The following is a 16696-nucleotide window of genomic DNA, read 5'->3' as shown; positions in this document are numbered from 1 at the left end:
CTGATCACTGTACCCTGCAGTGTGTTCGGGAACCAAACTAGAATCAGAACCTGCGTGGTCATCAAGTGACTTAGGGTGGTAAGTCATATTAATTAGTAAAACGATATTTATGTACAGTGGGAAAAAAAATCCTCAGTGCATGTTGTTCTTTTGGCTTATTTCTGTAGTTAATGAAGCATGTGTTTATATAACCAAAAATGTGCGCAGCCTTAGTAAATAGAAAAATGAACCATCATGTCATCCCTCTCACGGGAGGCTTTTGTTCTGGCAGAAGATACGAGACATGCACATAATTACTCAGAGTGTTGTAAAGTGGGACAGATAAAGTGGTCTCAGAGTCAGGGACTGTTACGAATTGCAGGGATCAGGGAGAGCTTCATGGAAGAGTTGACATTTGAACTTGGCTGTGAAAAGGCAAGGAGGAAGGCATTTCAAGAGGAGGAAAGTGTGGGATTGGAGGCAGCAAGCATGGGGAATAGTGAGGAATCGGTTCAGCCAGAGTATGGATGATAGAGAGGGCAATGGGGGAAGTGAGGCTGGACAGCTTGGAAGTTTTCAGAAGTCTGTTATTCATCCAGTAAACACTGACTTGGTGTCTGCTGTGTGCCAGGCATTGGGATAAAAGGTGGTTTTATTCCTAGACTAGTACAGAAGAGCTTATTTTTCCTTAAGGTAGCTGAACCCTGGAACTCTGCTACTAGCCAGGGTTGTGGGATCAAACAGAAGCTTAGCAAAAACCATTCTCTCCTTTCCTCGATCCAGGGCCTGCCCTAAGCAAAATTTAGAAACAGATGACTGAACTTGGCTTCTATTTTGCTCTGTGTGGCATCTTCCACATTCCACGGCCTCTCTGCAGGAGCCCTGTGCTTTCATGCTGATTTAAGCACTCCCTCTCTGTCCTATTTCTGGCCTGCCCTCTCCCTAGTTGCATCTTATTCCAGAATTAATACACTGCCTGCCCCCTGCCGACTCCCCCCCCAGTCAGAATTCCCATTCCGCAATGCTGTGGCCCTGAGCCACACTGTTGGGGGACAGAATGGAATCAATAAATGAATGTCCACGGGCATGGGAAGGGTGAAGGAGAATATGATGTGTGTGTGTTTCTGTGTCTGTGTATTTGGAGAAGGGGGAAGTTGATACTGGTTTCCATTGGTTTACCACTATTATTTAGAAGCAGTGTCTTATTCCGTGTGTGTGTATGTGTGTTCTATATGTATATAGGTAAATTTAGATATATGTATGTTTATGTTCTATATATAACATTTCAGCAACTTAGATGAAGTAATAGTATTTTATTAAACCTTGCAAAGAGAAGAATCAAGGATGACTCCTAAATTTTTTTTTTTTTAACATCTTTATTGGGGTATAATTGCTTTACAATGGTGTGTTAGTTTCTGCTTTATAACAAAGTGAATCAGTTATACATATGTTCCCATATGTCTTCCCTCTTGTGTCTCCCTCCCTCCCACTCTCCCTATCTCACCCCTCCAGGCTGTCACAAAGCACCGAGCTAATATCCCTGTGTCATGCGGCTGCTTCCCACTAGCTATCTACCTTACTACGTTTGTTAGTGTGAATATGTCCATGACTCTCTCTCGCCCTGTCAAAGCTCACCCTTCCCCCTCCCCATATCCTCAAGTCCGTTCTCCAGTAGGTCTGCGTCTTTATTCCTGTCTTACCCCTAGGTTCTTCATGACATTTTTTTTCTTAAATTCTATATTAGCATACGGTATTTGTATTTTTCTTTCTGACTTACTTCACTCTGTATGACAGACTCTAGGTCTATCCATCTCATTACAAATAGCTCAATTTCGTTTCTTTTTAAGGCTAATATTCCATTGTATATATGTGCCACATCTTCTTTATCCATTCATCTGATGATGGGCACTTAGGTTGTTTCCATCTCCGGGCTATTGTAAATAGAGCTGCAATGAACATTTTGGTACATGACTCTTTTTGAATTTTGGTTTTCTCAGGGTATATGCCCAGTAGTGGGATTGCTGGGTCATATGGTAATTCTATTTGTAGTTTTTTAAGGAACCTCCATACTGTTCTCCATAGTGGCTGAACCAGTTCACATTCCCACCGGCAGTGCAAGAGTGTTCCCTTTTCTCCACACCCTCTCCAGCATTTATTGTTTCTAGATTTTTTGATGATGGCCATTCTGACAGGTGTGAGATGATATCTCATTGTAGTTCTGATTTGCATTTCTCTAATGATTAATGATGTTGAGCATTCTTTCATGTGTTTGTTGGCAGTCTGTATATCTTCTTTGGAGAAATGTCTATTTAGGTCTTCTGCCCATTTTTGGATTGGGTTGTTTGTTTTTTTGTTATTGAGCTGCATGAGCTGCTTGTAAATTTTGGAGATTAATCCTTTGTCAGTTGCTTCATTTGCAAATATTTTCTCCCATTCTGAGGGTTGTCTTTTGGTCTTGTTTATGGTTTCCTTTGCTGTGCAAAAGCTTTGAAGTTTCATTAGGTCCCATTTGTTTATTTTTGTTTTTATTTCCATTCCTCTAGGAGGTGGGTCAGAAAGGATCTTGCTGTGATTTATGTCATAGAGTGTTCTGCCTATGTTTTCCTCTAAGAGTTTGATAGTTTCTGGCCTTACATTTAGGTCTTTAATCCATTTTGAGCTTATTTTTGTGTATGGTGTTAGGGAGTGATCTAATCTCATACTTTTACATGTACCTGTCCAGTTTTCCCAGCACCATTTATTGAAGAGGCTGTCCTTTCTCCACTGTACTTTCCTGCCACCTTTATCAAAGATAAGGTGTCCATATGTGCGTGGGTTTATCTCTGGGCTTTCTATCCTGTTCCATTGATCTATCTTTCTGTTTTTGTGCCAGTACCACACTGTCTTGATTACTGTAGCTTTGTAGTGTAGTCTGAAGTCAGGGAGCCTGCTAAATTTTTAACTTGAGTAATTGGGAAGGTGGCTATGTTTTTTACAGAGATGGGAAGATGAGGAGAGAAAACCTCAGTCTTCAAGAGTTATTGTGTTAATGCAGCCTTCAAGAATTACTGTTTTAAATCTAAACTTCATCTTTATTTCTTAATGAAATATAAAACACACTCTCATTTTTTTTTTTTTTGGTACGTGGGCCTCTCACTGCCGTGGCCTCTCCCGTTGCGGAGCACAGGCTCCGGACGCGCAGGCCCAGCAGCCGTGGCTCACGGGCCCAGCCGCTCCATGGCATGTGGGATCTTCCCGGACTGGGGCACGAACCCGTGTCCCCTGCATCGGCAGGTGGACTCTCAACCACTGCGCCACCAGGGGAGCCCTCATTTAGTCTTTTTGACATTAGTTGCATAAATTGAGAACTGCGAGTTTGCTAAATAAATTATAAAGTACATGGAATTTTGGGGGAGGATGTTTAGCCTATGCTTTGCAAACAGTTTTAAATGATTTGCATGTAAATAGTTGTAATAACTGCTTACTATAAGCAGCTTAAGGATGTATTGACTTGGCGACACTTTAAAATTGTACGTATGGCAACATCTGATTCATCTAAGGAATGATGAGTGAATTTCCTAAATGATGTATTTAAGCACTTCAACTTAACCGACTAGTTTTGGTAGAAACAAACTGTAGGCACTACATAATATATGTTAACTTCTTAAATGACCAGGGTCTTTATTTTGAGTCTCTTCTGTTGGAGTAGATCATAAAACAGTGGCCCCTTTGAAAGGGAATGTATGAGCTGTCTGGGGCTGGTTGCCTGGCCCTTAATGGGTCCACACTGCTGGGAGCTTCTGCTTTCACCACTTACTCTTTTTCTTTTCCCACATCTTTATTGGATTAAAATTGCTTTACAGTGTTGTGTTAGTTTCTGCTGCACAGGTATATGCATACCTATATCCCCTCGCCATCCCACCCCCCTAGGTGGTCACAAAGCACCGAGCTGATCTCCCTGTGCTATGCAACTGCTTCCCACTAGCTGTCTATTTTACACATGGTGTAGTGTATGTATGTCAATGCTTCTCTCTCAATTCGTCCCACCCTCCCCTTCCCCCACTGTGTCCACAAGTCCGTTCTCTACGTCTGCGTCTTTAGTCCTGCCCCACCACTAGTTTCATCATTACCATTTTTCTAGTTTACATATATATGCGTTAATACATGGTATTTGTTTTTCTTTGTGACTTACTTTTACTCTGTATGACAGACTCCAGGGCCATCCACATCACTACAGATGACTCAGTTTTGTTCCTTTTTATGGCTAATATTCCATGGTATATATGTGTAACCTACTACCTTGCTGTATACATATTGTTTGGTCCCATGGCTACTGGGCATTTTTACCTTCCCTGCAGGATTAATGTGCTTGTACTAAGAGATAGCTATCAGTCACTCAGAGGCTTTCTTGCCTACTTCTAGAGCTCCCTTCTAGATGGTTGAAGCAGAAGGATACTGCAACATCAAAATCCATACTAAATTATAGCTTATAACTGAAGTTACAGTCTAGGAAAGACATTATTAGTGTAGGGCAATTGTGTAAGTGTATTGTTGGCCAAGACTTGCAGAGAGAGCACAGGGGAGAAAAAATTTAACAGAAAATTATTTTTCATTGGGAAAGAATTTCATCATTTTGAAATCTCTTAAAAACAATTTTGCAAGGGAAGCTTCTTGACTTAGGCTATTATTTACAGTTAAATCTCATGGGGGATATATTAGCAATCTCCTATATGCATAAAAAAGACTAAAAGTGGATTCCTGTTGTCAACTAACCCATTAATAAGTGGCTCTCTCTAGGAATACGGGGTAACTAATGCACAGTTAACCTCAGTTACTCCGAAGTCAGTGGGAAGGCATCCCTGACCCTCTAAATGTAGCCATAAACCTAGAAGTGAGCAAGCGGGGAGAAAAGACCCACGTGTGGCCAGTAACTGTTAGCAATGTGTACATCTGAAGCCACAGAAGACTTGCCTGGTTTTCCTACTACATCACTGGCTGGCCCTTCCTACTCTCTGCTGCTAGTTCCTCGTCAGCAGGGAGTGCCTTAGGACTCAGTCCAGGGGCCCCATTTCTTCTCTAGTTGGTGACTCCCTTGGGCATCTCATTAGTCTTACGGCTTTAAACACCATCTACCCACTGTACCTCTCTAGCCCAGGTTTCCCCCTACAATCCATGTTTATGTATCCAGCTGCCTACCTGACTTCTCCACTTGGATGCCCATCAGGTACCCAAAACTTCAGTCTAAAACCAAACTTCCTGATCTTCTCTCAAAATCATTTCTCTTAATCTCAGTAAATGGCAACACCCTCCTTCCAGTTCCTCAGGCCAAACCCTTTACTCTCTTTCTCTCATATCCTCCCTCCAGCTTTTCCCCATACGCAGTCAGCTCATCCTTTAGATTGTATTTAGACTTTGAGTACCTCTTACCCCCGTCACTGATGCCACACTGCCCCTTACAGTCTGTTCTCAACGCTGCAGAGGGCAGCAGCCTTTACCCCTTAGATCAGATTGTGACCCTCCTGTGCCAGAAGGACCTGCAGCTTTCCATCACACTCCCCGTCAAAGCCACAGCCCTCACAGCTGCCTACAAAGCCTGGTGCAGTCTGCTCCCTCAGGTCTTTGTTCAAGTTGCCATCTCCAAGGGGACTTCTTAGATGGTTGTATTTAAAATTAAACCTCCACCCCCGACACTTACCAACTATGTTCTACCCAGAACATGTCACCCACTCAGATACTGTTTTCTTTATTCATTTCTTATCTGTCTCTGTATTGGGATGAAAGCTCTAGGAAGGCAAGGGTTTTTATTAGTTCACTGACCTGGCTGCTCTCTGGGTGCTCACCAGCCATTGCTGCATGGAGGGTAGAAGCAGACTTACCACCAGTGATCAGAGTAGAGACTGTTTGATTTTTATTTCTGCTTTAATTTTAACATTTTATAGCTTTTCTAATTGAAATTGGGGAAAAAACCCTTTGTGTAATACGTGTTTTTTTCCTTTATTCGCTGTAAAAATAGCTACTATACACTGTAAATATTTAGCTCAAAAGAGAAATAACTGGTGAAATGATTTCTTTTATACCTTTTGCTTTCTTTAACTATAACACATGTTCAAGTGGTTTCAGTTTATTTGGTAAACATTTGAGTATGTTGAAACATTCTTCAACAGTGTGCTGTCTTTTTTTTTTTGAGTTATGAAAAGGTGAGGAAACAAAAGGTAACTCCACCTGTTAAATCTCTTCCTCAGGCCCCTCTTCAATCCATAGACTACAGAATCAGTATTTGGTTGGGGTTTGGGGATGACAACCCTTCTTCAGCCAAAAATATTTTCTCTAGCGTTTGCTTGTACACACATACTCTTCCTTATAATCTAAGTTTCTCTGTTCTCCCAAACTATTGGTTAACACTTAATTCTTTAGCATTGATTCCATTTAGACTGGGATTTCATGTAGGGAAATAGTGATCAGAGTTCATGCAGTCTAATAATGCTCAATCTAAGTTGGCCAAATTTGACATGCATGGTGTTAACAGATTGATAAATATGACATTTCTATTGGCTTAATGATTCTATATTAGAAAGTATGATTGACTCATTTGCTAATGCTTCAGTGAAAAGGAAGAGCATTACTTTAAGTAGGCTGTGTTGGTTATTTTAGTTTGAACTCTTGTTTGACATATCCCCCCAAATATATGTGTATGCTTAATCTTTTTCCATTTTTGTTTCTCTCTGCCCTTGGCCAGCATTACTTAGAACCTCCAGTGAAACTGAGTGAGGCTCTAGAAAGATATGGACTTAAGACTGAAGATTTTTTTGTCTTGAAGCATGGAGAGTCAAGATACCTTAATGGTGATGATGACAACTCTGAGTAAATATGAGCACAGGAGCTTTTAATGAAAAAGGCATCATCGGATATAAATCTAAAAGGACTAAGAAATTCATGAATATTACGATTTTTTACATTTGGAAACAACTTCTGCAGGTTTGTGTTCTATGTTGTAACCTGCTTCCTAATATGATTGCCAGTTCTTATAAACAGAGAAGAGTTCAGAGGTGGGTCATTTAAATAATGAAGGCTAATGTGGATTTTAGGTCATGTCTCAGTGACATAAACATTGCAATGGAATTTTTTTTACTAAAGCATTCTACTTTAGTGGTAGAGTTTTGAGATTATGAAAAACTGATTTTAAAAACTCATTTCTGTTTTTCTATTCTTAGGGGCCTTCTGCATGGTAAGTCAAGGCTGTCTACCTACCTAGATTTTCTCACAGGTCTGCACACAGAAACATATTTCTTACAGTCATGGTAGAGCAAATGATGACATTGATTCCCCACATGGTTATATGCCAAATGTTAAGAGATTTATTTTTTTAAACATAAAAACATAGGAGTTTGGGCTAAGTTACCATTTTTTTAAAAGAGAGGAATAATATACTCTGTGGCATACCTACAATCCCCTCCCAAATCAAAAGCCCTCTGAGCTGGGCAGAGGAAGGGGAAGTGTGGTTATGAGAAAATGTTTTATTTTTAATCTAAAAGTCAGACCTGCTCAGCACAAATACAGCTGCAAGGAAATAATTTACAAAGATAATGCAGATATTAAATGTTAATAGACCATATACTTTGAGTTAAATTTTATTCTTTCCATATTCCATCTTCTCTCTCTTTCTCTCTCTCTCTCTATATATACTCATTATTTTTTCTGGTTTCTTAGCTCAAACCCCAGTATGTCAGTGAGCTTTATAAATATTTTCTGTTTTACATGATTCTCTTATATTTTTATATTACACGATCCTTAAGCACGGTTCTACTTTTATTAAGCCAGTGTGGAATATTAGTGGTTAAAAAAAAAGACAGTGATTCTGGGAGTCCACTGCCCTGAGTTTTAGTCCTAGACAGGCTCTACCCGCACTCCATTACTCTGAACCTTCCTAAATGAGAGAGCTGATTAGAGGCCTATTCTGTCTTCCCAATCCAGCCTCAGTGAAATGAACTTTATTCACACCAAATGCTACCCAGGTAGTGCCCTGTAATTTATTTTCACGTATATATATGCATGTTAGCCACTTAATCTGACTTTTAATCCTGCTTCTGCCTTGGATTCTCTGTCACCTAAGCTCAGTGTGCCTCAGTGTCCTCACGTGCAACAAGAGGATGATTTTCACCTACCTCCCAAAACTGTGAAGAATAAATAAGTCTTTTTTTTAAAAAAACACTTGGAAAATATAAGGGAGAAAATGATATCTTCAGATATCACTGCCTAATACAGATAGGTAGATTTGAAAGTGGAAAATAGGCTAATAATGCTTTTGATAATATATATTCAAGCATATAAGGACACTAAACATTGAGGACTAACAACTTTGTCTCCCACATTTTGTAAATTTGGAGAATAATAGCCAAGATAAATGTAAATAATATTTATCAAAATTTAGCATTTTTATCTACAAAGATGCAAATCTGTCAAGGGGAAATGTATATGTAATATAAGTGAATGTATATGATTTGTGGGCACTAAAGCACAAAAAATTTCCCCGTAAACTTTCAGGAAAAAACCAACCACTTTTTCACTCCAAAGGAACATTTAGCAAACAGATGGGAATCAAGATGTTGGCTTATGGTGGATTAGCTTTGGCACAGGTTGCCCTAATACTAGCCAGAGTTCTGTGGTTACCTTCCTTGCTGTTGCACGCCAGACGGAAAATTCATCTCTTACCTCTGCTCTATGAAGCAAGCCAAGCGCATCTTGCTTAATTATTTCTTCTCCTTGAGTGGCCTTAATGTTAATTTTGTATTCACATGTACTGTTTAACTGAGGGGGTCCCCAGGCACTTTAAATTATGTTCTAAGTTCCACTTAATTGGGCCTGCCTCATTTTCTAGGCTTCCTCCAAGCTGTAAGTTTTATGACCATTTGCATTCTTTCCACTTTGACATTTTGTTCATTAGGAAGTACACTGAGCTTCATCTCTCCTATCCACATTTTGAAGGGTTTTATGTACAAAGCAAAAACAAATTTTTTTTTTTTTTTTTTTTTGTGGTACGCGGGCCTCTCACTGTTGTGGCCTCTGCCGTTGCGGAGCACAGGCTCCGGACGCGCAGGCTCAGCGGCCATGGCTCACGGGCCGAGCCGCTCCGTGGCATGTGGGATCTTCCCGGACCGGGGCACGAACCCGTGTCCCCTGCATCGGCAGGCAGACTCTCTACCACTGCGCCACCAGGGAAGCCCAAAAACAAATTTTGAAGAGACTAATCCACTCTGTTCCCTCCATTCAGTCTAATACATGTCATAATACCTTTTCATTGTCTCATCCTCTAAGTCAATTTCATTTTCCTCTTTGATTAGCCAGCATCCATACCAACATGTATGATTTTATTGAAATCCCTTTCTCCCGTGATAACTGAAGAACACTTTGAAACTCACTGCCCAGGAGGGTGGGACCATCAATTAGGAGAAAGCCCACCTAAAAAAGGTAAGATGTGCCATGACCTACATAGGTAAAGATCGAACTGTGCACTTTCCCTGTGGAATTCTTTCTAGATGACTCCCCCCTTTTCTCTAGCATTTTTGACATTTCAAACTCAATGCTCTGATTTCCAGGAAACGTTATTTGTTCAGACTAATAATAGAGGAAAAGAAGATAGGGTGTTTTAGAATCCAATGCTGCTACTGCACATTGAAATCAAATCTTTGTTTTAATGTGTGTACATTTTGAATATATTTTCAGTAAACAAGGAGGAAGATTAAGCAAAATTGTTATAAAGAAATGTGCCTTTCAGGGAGTTAACACTTATGTTTGCATCACTTGATAAATGATCCTTAGCCTTCATAATGTACATTATTACTGCTGTAGCTAATTTAGAATTTTCATCATGTTTCTACTGTAAAAATATGTCTCCCAAGTTTCATTTCTGTATCAGGATAACCCTGATAAAGCACATTTTTCTGTTTGAGGATTTGTGACTTCCTATGGAAATTTATGTATTTACAAATGAAATTTAAAGTACTCTTCTCTTAAAGCTTTGCCTTAAATACATGACTAGGAAAGCTTCTGCTTACAAATTGATTTACTTAATAACTAAGCATGGTGGTGGTTATGAACTTGAATATTACAAAACCTGGAGGGGGGAACCTGGCTGAATTCAAATATATCAATCAATAAATTGTTAGAGTAGCTTATGGGATAAAAATACTATTAAAAACTGCTGAGAAGTTTTCATATCTTGTAATTTTAATCATGTAAAATATGGGTGAAAATTAATGAATAAAACTTCTTTAAATTAAGGGGAGAAAATAATCCTGTGACATTTTTCTTCTTTATTTAAAAAAATTATGAAATTTATGCCCAAACACTAGAAAGTGTACATAAAAAATCATTTTCTCACTCCCTAATCCTATTCTCAGGAGTGTGGCTTTCATTCTAGATATATATACCAAAATGCCTATATATGAAAGAAGTGTTCTGTCCATATATAAGCATAAATTTTTTGATTAAAAAAAAACCACAAATGGGGTCATATTTTTCTACAACATGTATTTTGAAAAACAACCATATTTCATGGATGTCTTTCCACATCAGCACATTCAGACTTGCTTCATTCTCTTTAAAGACTATATAACTGATTTAACCAATTGCCTTTGCCTTTGGATGGATTTTGATTGATCCAGTATGTTATACACATCAAACTGAATGGGAGTGGGTGAGTACTAGGAAACATTTCTAACAGTTTACATAGAGTAGAATAGATTCTAGAACAGACCTGAAAGAGTGGCAGGTGGCCTTGGGAGTATGGGCTCTATCTCGGGTCCTTCCTAGGGCGCTTATGAAACATACTGCTGCTGTCCCAGATGCATAACTGCAAATCACTGCCAACAGTGGAAGGGTAGCTTACACATAAAAAGGTCACTGTCACTCCGTGTAGAGGATAACTGAAGTAGCTTAGCAAAAAGCAAAATAAAAACAAAATGGTTTCAGAACAAGCTCTTATTTTGGTATCAATAAAATGGTCCAAGACCAGGGCAAGTTGTAGCTGTGTTAATGATGGAAGGTGATATTTACTGTTTGTTTAAATTCAAGCAGTTGAAAGAATCCCTTTGTAAGAAATGAGAAGTTTATGTGTATTATTTCTAGACTGCATTACTCTTTGGAAAAATATGACCAACCAGTTAGAATTTTGGTATCATTGTTACCTTTTCCTTCACATCTGCATCATGGTGATAAACTAAAGCTCTCATTTTCTGGGCACATTCTTCTCCATATAACAGGTAAAATAGTGAACCTTCAGTGAAAGTTGGCTGAATAGCTAAACGGCCTTCCTTTTCGAGGCAGGTAGTTATATTCTGGAACAGTGTGAGAACTCGAAGAAGAATCTCCTTTGCTACATGGCCATCATAAAGGGAAAGGAATGATGAATCCACCTGAAGTAGGAAACAGTGAAGATTAAAAAATATACGAAAACATTTTCCATGTGTATGTTCACATTTTAAAGCTGTAGTAAATGCATTAAAAAAATCTTGTCATAGAAAACTATCCCTAAGACTGCGTAACGTAAATGTGTAAAATCTTAAGCACTCCTATGTCATATACTAATGGGAAAAAGAGGTTTTGTGTTTTAGCTAAAAAATACTATTTCCTTGGAATCCTAGAATGTAGTCATTTGGAAAAACACCCATTTCCTCTTTAAGATCCATCATATACAGTCATCATGGAAACTCATTAATTCACCAAACACAGTGTTCAGGGCATAGGGCTGAGCAGATGAATATGACAGGGTCCCTTTTCTAGGACTTGAGGTCCATTCTACCACAGCACTAACCTATGCTTCCTTCAAAATACCACAGCTTTTAACTGCTCCTTTCTTACATACTCTCCCTAGACTGTAAGCTCACGAGGACAAGCACCAGGTAATGCTGTACTCACTGGTGTATCCTGGCACTCAGCCTGGCATCAGGCACATACTGCGGCCTCCATAAATACTAGTGTGTCAGTGGATACTAACACTGAACCATAAGCAGGTCAAATATAAAACGTGATGATATATAAGTACCCCAAATTGGACAGAGACAGAAAAAATATAATTATTGCTAGGGAGAACTTTTCAAAATGATTTTTAAAAGTAAAATACGTTCATTACAGAAATTTTAGGAAATTCATATCAGCAAAAAGAACCAAAAAAAAACCCCACCTCTAATATTGCTCCTCAGAGATAATCCCTGTTAATGTTTGAGGTAAGTCCTTTCCTTCCAGATCTGTCTGTCCAAATCTATATATTTGTATGGACAAAACAAATATGTAAGCTACTGAACTTACTTTGGCACCAAGGAGTCCATCTGTCATGGCTGGATTTTCCGACAAATTCAAAAGCAGTTTTAAAACTTGAACCTGAAATAAGAACATTGGTTTATTTCAGACTAGCAAGCGTGGGTTTTCTCTCCCTGGCATGCTGTCCCCCAACCAAGTCCACATTTTAAAGTCCTGCCTATTCTTCAACGTCTGACTCAAATTTTCTCCATTCCACGAAGCTTTCTCAACTCCTCTTATTTAAAACCTTAGTTTTCCAATTATACTGATAGGGAGACAGGAAGAAAATAATGAACATCTTAGCTACCCACCCCTGGCGCACAGAAATACCTAACACAGAGTAAGTTTAACATGTGTTACATAATCAATCTTTATTACGATTACTGTTAAGTGAAATATGATCTTTAGAACAAAAAAACGAATCTCTCAAACCGGTTCCTACTTCAAGTATGAAAATTTGGGGATAGTTTGGTTATGAAGACTAACAATATGGTGCTTTATACTAGGTTTCTATGATTCTTGGAGCTTATCGTTTCTATGTGAAAAACTGTACAGTCATTTACGCAGTGACATAAATAAGCAAATGTTATAGCTGACTAGCCAAAATATCAGAACTCATCACTTATAACTGAAAAGTCAGTAATGAAAACATTCAAAAAAAATGAATCCAGCTGCCAGTGTGGGGGACACGGGTTCGAGCCCTGGTCCGAGAAGATCCCACATGCCGCGGAGAAATTAGCCCGTGCGCCACAACTACTGAGCCTGCGCTCTAGAGCCCACGCTCTGCAACAAGAGAAGCCACCGTGATGAGAAGCCCACGCACCGCAACGACAAGTAACCCCGGCTCGCCGCAACTAGAGAAAGTCCGCGCGCAGCAATGAAGACCCAACGCAGCCAAAAAAAAAATGCGAGTCATGTAAAAGTATACTTTCTACAAGATACTTGAAATTGCAGAAAGTGAGGAGCAGGGAGAGCAGACTGAAATCAGGAAAAAGTGACAAATGTGCCCTCCATTACTTCCTGGAAGAGACCCGGATATTATTATATAAACCTTTTTCGAATTACAAAGGCATTATGTGTTTACTATAGAACATTGTTTTTTACAGAAAAGGAAAAGGAAATTCACATTTCCATGACTAGAAATGATATTAAGTTTGGTATTTTCTCATATACATATCCTAATACACATTCCTTTGATCACACTGTACATATTAATTTGTTAAGTAGAAAGATGACTTTCCCTACTTTTACTGTTTTGATCATTTAAAACTTTTAAATAAAATTAATACATGTTCATGATAAATTTCAAAGAGTGCAGGAGGGTACTGCACAGCAAAAGAAACCATAAAAACGATGAGACAACCTACAGGATGGGAGAAGATACTTGCAAATGATGTGACCAACAGGGGTTAATTTCCAAAATATACAAAGAGCTCATGAAGCTCAATATAAAAAAATAACCCAATCAAACAATGAGAAGACCTAAATAAACATTTCTCCAAAGCAGACATACATGTGGCCAAGAGGAACAAAAAAGATGCTCAACATCACTTATTTCTAGAGAAATGCAAATAAAAAGTAAAATGAGGCATCATGTCCCATCAGTCAGAATGTCCATCTTTAAATCTACAAACAATAAACACTGGAGAGCACATGGAGAAAAAGGAACCCTCTTACACTATCAGTGGGAATGTAAATTGGTAACAGGCACTATATATCAATGCATATACTTAGAAGATAGAAAATGGTACACATTAACGTATTTGCAGGGCAGGAATAGAGATGCAGACGTAGAGAAAGAACATGTGGACACGGGGTGGGGGAAGCGGAGGGTGGGATGAATTGGGAGATCAGTACCGACATATACCACCACGCATGAAATAGAGAGCCAGCAGGTACCTGCTATAAAACAGGAAGTTAACCTCGGTGCTCTGACACGACCTAGATGGGTGGAATGGGCGGATGGGAGGGAGGACCAAAAGGGAGGGGATATAGGTATACATACAGCTGATTCACTTCACTGTACAGGAGAAACTAACACAATATTGTAAAGCAATTATACTCCAATAGAAAAAAAAAAAAGCACGAGGGGTTATCAAGGGGTACCAGTCAGAATGGTCATCATCCAAAAGTCTACAAACAATAAATACTGGAGAGGGCATGGAGAAAAGGGAACCCTCCTACACTGTCGGTGGGAATGTAAATTGGTGACTGCCACTATGGAGGAGAGTAGGGAGGTTCCTTAAGAAACCAAAAACAGCTGCCATATGATCTGGCAATCCCACTCCTAGGCGTATATCCGGAGAAAACCATAATTCAAAAAGACACATACACCCCAACCTTCCTTGCGGGGCTACTTACACTAGCCCAGACATGGAAGCAACTAAAATGTCCATCGACAGGTGGATGGATAAAGAAGATGTGGTACATATATAAGGAAATATTACTCAGCCTTAAAAAAATGAAATAATGCCATTTGTAGCAACGTGAATGGACCTGGATATGATCATACTAAGTTAAGTCAATCAGACAGAGAAAGACAAACATCATATGATATCGCTTGTATGTGGAATCTAAAAAAAAAAAATGATACAAATGAACTAATTTACAAAACAGGAACAGACAGTCTTCAAAAACAAACTTAGGGTGACCACCGGGGAATAGTGTTGGGAGGGATAAATTAGGAGTTTTGGTTTAACATATAAACACTATTTAAACTAGATAACCATGAAGGACTTACTCTATAGCTCGGGTAATTCTATTCAATATTTTGTATTTATCTAAATGGGAAAAGAATTTGAAAAATAATATGTATATGTATACCTGAATCACTTTGCTGTACACCTGAAACTAACACAACATTGTAACTCAACAATACTCCAATATAAAATAAAAAGTATAAAGATAGAAAGATAGAAATCAGCCGCCCGCTTTTAGACTCGTGACCTGGGTTTACGTCTCGTGTGTTAAAGGTGAAAAAATATATATATAAAGTTAGAGTACAACTACAGATTAAACAGTTAACGTATATGATTTTGTTTTGAAACCACGGTCTGTCCTACTGAACCGTAACTTTTTCTTGTGTCACATATGCCATCTGGTGGTGGCTCTAGGACATTGCTTTTAAGCCATTACTTACTTTTGTTCTCATGGCAGATGTAGCAAACACAAGGTTTATTTAAATTCACGTTCTACTATTCGTATTTAGTTATGAATCAGTGTTGAACCCAAGAGGTTATTATAGTAGAGTGAGATCACTTATTAAAAATAAAGATTTAAAAAATTCATGTTGGTGGTTTTTTACTAAGAAAATATCTAAAATGGATACATTTTTCCACTTACAAATGGATCATTATCCAAAAGTTCATTTGCAAGTTGCAACTTTAAACTCATTTTTTTAAAAAGACTTTTTTGAGGTGGACCATTTTTTAAGTCTTTATTGAATTTGTTACAATATTTCTTCTGTTTTATGTTTTGGATTTTTGGCCAAGCGGCCCCGACCAGGGATTGAACCCGCGCCCCCTGCATTGGAAGGCGAAGTCTTAACCACTGGACTGCCAGGGAAGTCCCTAAAGTCATTGTTTAATGGAGAAACAACTGGTGGTTAGCCTCCCAGACAGACGAAAAAAGCAAATTTTCTATCCCAGATATACCTGCTAGGCAATGTAGTGGAAAAACAAAACCAACCAAAAATGAACATAGTATTGTGGTGTGAGTCACTTTCAAAATGTCATAAAATATAAACCATCTCTGCGACAGATATATACAGCCCCAAGGCCAGAGGTACTTGGCTCTGAACACAACGTGCCTCTGAGGTTTTGGGCAAAGTAGCTGCAGAGAGAAACAGAAGAGTTTCCAACAGCTCCAATGCCATGGGGTAGAGAGAATGCAGTTTCTATGGGGTCAAGGGCTGGAAGTTACCTTGCTCCCCTGGAGAGAGGGTGTTCACAGGTGTGTGCATTTGGAAATTGCCTATGGATGGAGCATTATTCCTAAAATATTGCTGATACGATTATTACATTTAATTTTGAATGCCTTCGGGTACATCTTGGACCAGATCTAAGTAAATCTGGCTACCTGAAATGTGGAAAGCCCATATAAAAACATCTCAGAACAAATTTTAAAAGGACTATAGTAAGGCTCTGCTGTAATCACAATTTGATAACCTCAGAAGTAACTTCAGTGAACTTGACTATCTGGAGTTTGGCTTCACATTTAGTCCCTCTAACATGCTCATGCATTTTTTTCAACTGTGCCAGAGAACACAGACCAATACGTAAAACACTGATGAACAACTGACTCAACTAATTAGAGCCTTTGATTACTCTACCTTCTGTTTTCATGGTATTTCTTGAAAAGTGGTGCTTGATACGAATGCACACCAATATGAGGGGTTTACTCAAGCAGTTTTCACAGGGTGTCCCAGTTAATTCAGCTCCAACTC

General features: G+C 38.9%; 2 protein-coding genes across 5 annotated transcripts in view; one reads left to right on the top strand and one right to left on the bottom strand.

Annotated features, from left to right (window-relative positions):
* NAPEPLD (N-acyl phosphatidylethanolamine phospholipase D) overlaps positions 1-9907 on the top strand; it is a 51512-nt gene extending 41605 nt beyond the window's left edge. For 2 of the 3 annotated variants that reach the window (XM_022554447.3, XM_022554448.3), the window contains exon 5: positions 6695-9907. In XM_022554447.3, the coding sequence (XP_022410155.2) occupies positions 6695-6823 (129 nt within the window). In that variant the 3' untranslated portion in view covers positions 6824-9907. The remainder of the gene's footprint in view (positions 1-6694) is intronic. The other variant, XR_002642133.3, reaches the window with a different exon arrangement.
* ARMC10 (armadillo repeat containing 10) overlaps positions 9300-16696 on the bottom strand; it is a 30318-nt gene continuing 22921 nt past the window's right edge. For both annotated transcript variants that reach the window (XM_089917766.1, XM_022554455.3), the window contains 2 exons: positions 12262-12333; positions 9300-11369 (listed from right to left, as the gene is read on the bottom strand). In XM_089917766.1, the coding sequence (XP_089773892.1) occupies positions 11118-11369; positions 12262-12333 (324 nt within the window). In that variant the 3' untranslated portion in view covers positions 9300-11117. The remainder of the gene's footprint in view (positions 11370-12261; positions 12334-16696) is intronic.

The sequence above is a fragment of the Delphinapterus leucas genome, chromosome 9 (assembly GCF_059928025.1).
Source record: "Delphinapterus leucas isolate spDelLeu-1000000601 "Yukka" chromosome 9, BTC_Dleu_Yukka2, whole genome shotgun sequence".
Taxonomy (NCBI): domain Eukaryota; kingdom Metazoa; phylum Chordata; class Mammalia; order Artiodactyla; family Monodontidae; genus Delphinapterus; species Delphinapterus leucas.
The sequence above is the reverse complement of the archived record's forward strand: the minus strand, read 5'-3'. Positions and strand labels throughout refer to the sequence as shown.